This window comes from Gracilinanus agilis, chromosome 1, assembly GCF_016433145.1.
Source record: "Gracilinanus agilis isolate LMUSP501 chromosome 1, AgileGrace, whole genome shotgun sequence".
NCBI lineage: Eukaryota > Metazoa > Chordata > Mammalia > Didelphimorphia > Didelphidae > Gracilinanus > Gracilinanus agilis.
Window position 1 is genome coordinate 350752342 of NC_058130.1, and position 2205 is coordinate 350754546.

At 38.0% G+C, this 2205-nt stretch overlaps 2 protein-coding genes across 5 annotated transcripts in view; both read right to left on the reverse strand.

Moving 5' to 3' along the window:
* SHLD3 (shieldin complex subunit 3) overlaps positions 1 to 1782 on the reverse strand; it is a 6710-nt gene extending 4928 nt beyond the window's left edge. Inside the window, exon 1 of the mRNA XM_044658983.1 lies at positions 1665 to 1782. Within this exon, the coding sequence (XP_044514918.1) occupies positions 1665 to 1782 (118 nt within the window). The remainder of the gene's footprint in view (positions 1 to 1664) is intronic.
* TRAPPC13 (trafficking protein particle complex subunit 13) overlaps positions 1 to 2074 on the reverse strand; it is a 42302-nt gene extending 40228 nt beyond the window's left edge. For all 4 annotated transcript variants that reach the window (XM_044663542.1, XM_044663534.1, XM_044663525.1 and 1 more), the window contains exon 1: positions 1976 to 2074. In XM_044663542.1, coding sequence (XP_044519477.1) covers positions 1976 to 2021 — 46 coding nt within the window. In that variant the 5' untranslated portion in view covers positions 2022 to 2074. The remainder of the gene's footprint in view (positions 1 to 1975) is intronic.
* Positions 2075 to 2205: the final 131 nt, after the last annotated feature.

A 2205-nucleotide genomic window follows, 5' to 3' on the forward strand; every position in this document is an offset into this window, starting at 1 on the left:
TTTGACAACCCATCAATTTGTATTCTTAAAACTTTCAAATACCTATGACTGTGAAATGCAAAAATCATAATTTTGAATATGGTATAAAATATTTTTCAGAAATTAAGAAAGATTACACTTTCCCTCTATAATTTGCAGTTCAAGGACCAGAGACAAAAATTTCTTCAGTGATACTGTAATCCTAAAAGCTACCACTTGGTTTTCCATTTTATTTGACTTATTCTGGTGGGGAAGGAAAGAGGAATATGGGAAAGGGTAAAGAATATATATATATGTATATATATATATATATACACACACATATGAATATATTTCATCAGACTATAACTCCAGTATTACCCTTAATAACATACAAATAAGAAAAACAAAATGAGAACATTTAATTTGGTATATTAAGGAAAATTTATGAATTTGTAAATTGCAATGCACAGTTAAGTTCAGGAGTTGTCAAACCTTGACCAAGTCTAGGAGGCAGAAACTAAAGAATGGAAATTGGACAAATCAGAGAATAGATTTCTCTTATCTGAAGATTTAGCCGTGTTTGATAAAAAAAGCTAATTTACAAGAAATCTTTAGTTGCTGTGCAAATTCTCTACCATAAAGGCTGATACACTTTTCCTATATTTAAATGCCAATAGGTACAAGACTAGCTTATCTTAATGAGGATGGACTGGATAGCCTCAGAGGTCCTTTCAAGTTCTACATCCAGGACTGAATAGTTAGTGTCAGGTACTATTATAGAGGATATTACAGGCTGGATGGTAATATTTGTCCACTAATACTTCATAATTTTTTTATAGACTGCAATAAAAATTTCACTACGTGAAGACAGAATTAACTCTCCCTTTGTCTATTTTTAGTTAATCAAATCAAGAACTAAAGTATCCTGTACTTTAACTAAAATAGTCAAAGGAACAGTTAATTCTATCTTCACAATTATTTAAAAAAATGGTGCCAAGGAGAAAGTGATTGATCAAAGTGATCACACTACAAAATACATGTTCTACTGAAAATAAATTAGTATCACATATTGGACACTGAGTTGTATGTAGCAATGGGAGATCCATTATAGGGGTCATCTTGATTAAAATTCTTTCTTTTTTGTCTTTCAAAGAGAAAATCATTTCTCAAAGAGTACATATGAAATTTTGGGGGGTAGTTTCAATTTCCACACAGCTCCTAACACCACAAACTTTTTTACTAGTGTTTCCTTTTTTAAAAAAGTGTTTCAATCTTTTTAAAATCCTTACCTTCCGTCTTAGAATTACTACTATGTATTGGTTCCAAGGTAGAAGAGTGGTAAGGGCTAGACAATGGGGGTTAAGTGACTTGCCCAGGGTTCACACAGCAGGGAAGTTTAAGGTCAAATTAGAACCTAGGACCTCCATCTCTAGGCCTGGCTCTCCATCCGCTGAGCCACTCAGCTTTCCCCAGTGTTTCATTCTTAACAAAATTAGTTTGTGAATAACTATACATTACGAATAATTAAAACTAGTTTCTGATTATGAGAGTATGATACTTTAATTTCTGCCACTTCGTGTAATATAATCTAATAAAATGAACGAGCCAGTGAAATAAACTTGGGATTTGTTTTTGTAACTTTATGGATGTTTACCTAAGAGTAGGAACTCAATAGAACCGAGTGGCTATTCAAATTATTTTACTGTAGAACCCAGAAAGATTCCCCCAGAGCCGCCCAATGAATAAGGAAGAAGAGAACCCTTGTCTCCCGGCCACCAGCGGCTTCTCTTTCCGGAGGGGGGCAGGCAAGATAACCGGCATGAGACCGGCCTCAGGTCCCTTTTTCGCGCAGACCACCGAAGAGAGCAGGGGAGGCGAGTTCCAGGCCAAACTATGGGCCAGAGGGAACCAGCCTCCCTCGCTGTGATGGCGGTAAGGGATCCAGAGGATAGAAGGAAAGGAGGAGGGAAAGGGCGTGACGTAAAAGCAAAGTCTCTGCAACATTTTATTTTACCTTTCAGCGCCAGTAAATGCTCCTGCTTGGGTGGGTTCACCTCCATGTCCTCTAAAACCTTAAGAGTTACCGGTAAAGGAGGGTTGTGAGGCTTATTCAGCAACGCCCCGCCCCCCACTTTGGCAGAAAACAGGAAGGCGGGCTGGGAGGAGAAGCACGCGTCAATCTTGTCGTCTTCCGCCAGCGGTTTTCTCTAACTACGCCCCCTAGCGAGCTCTGCGGTGTGGTTC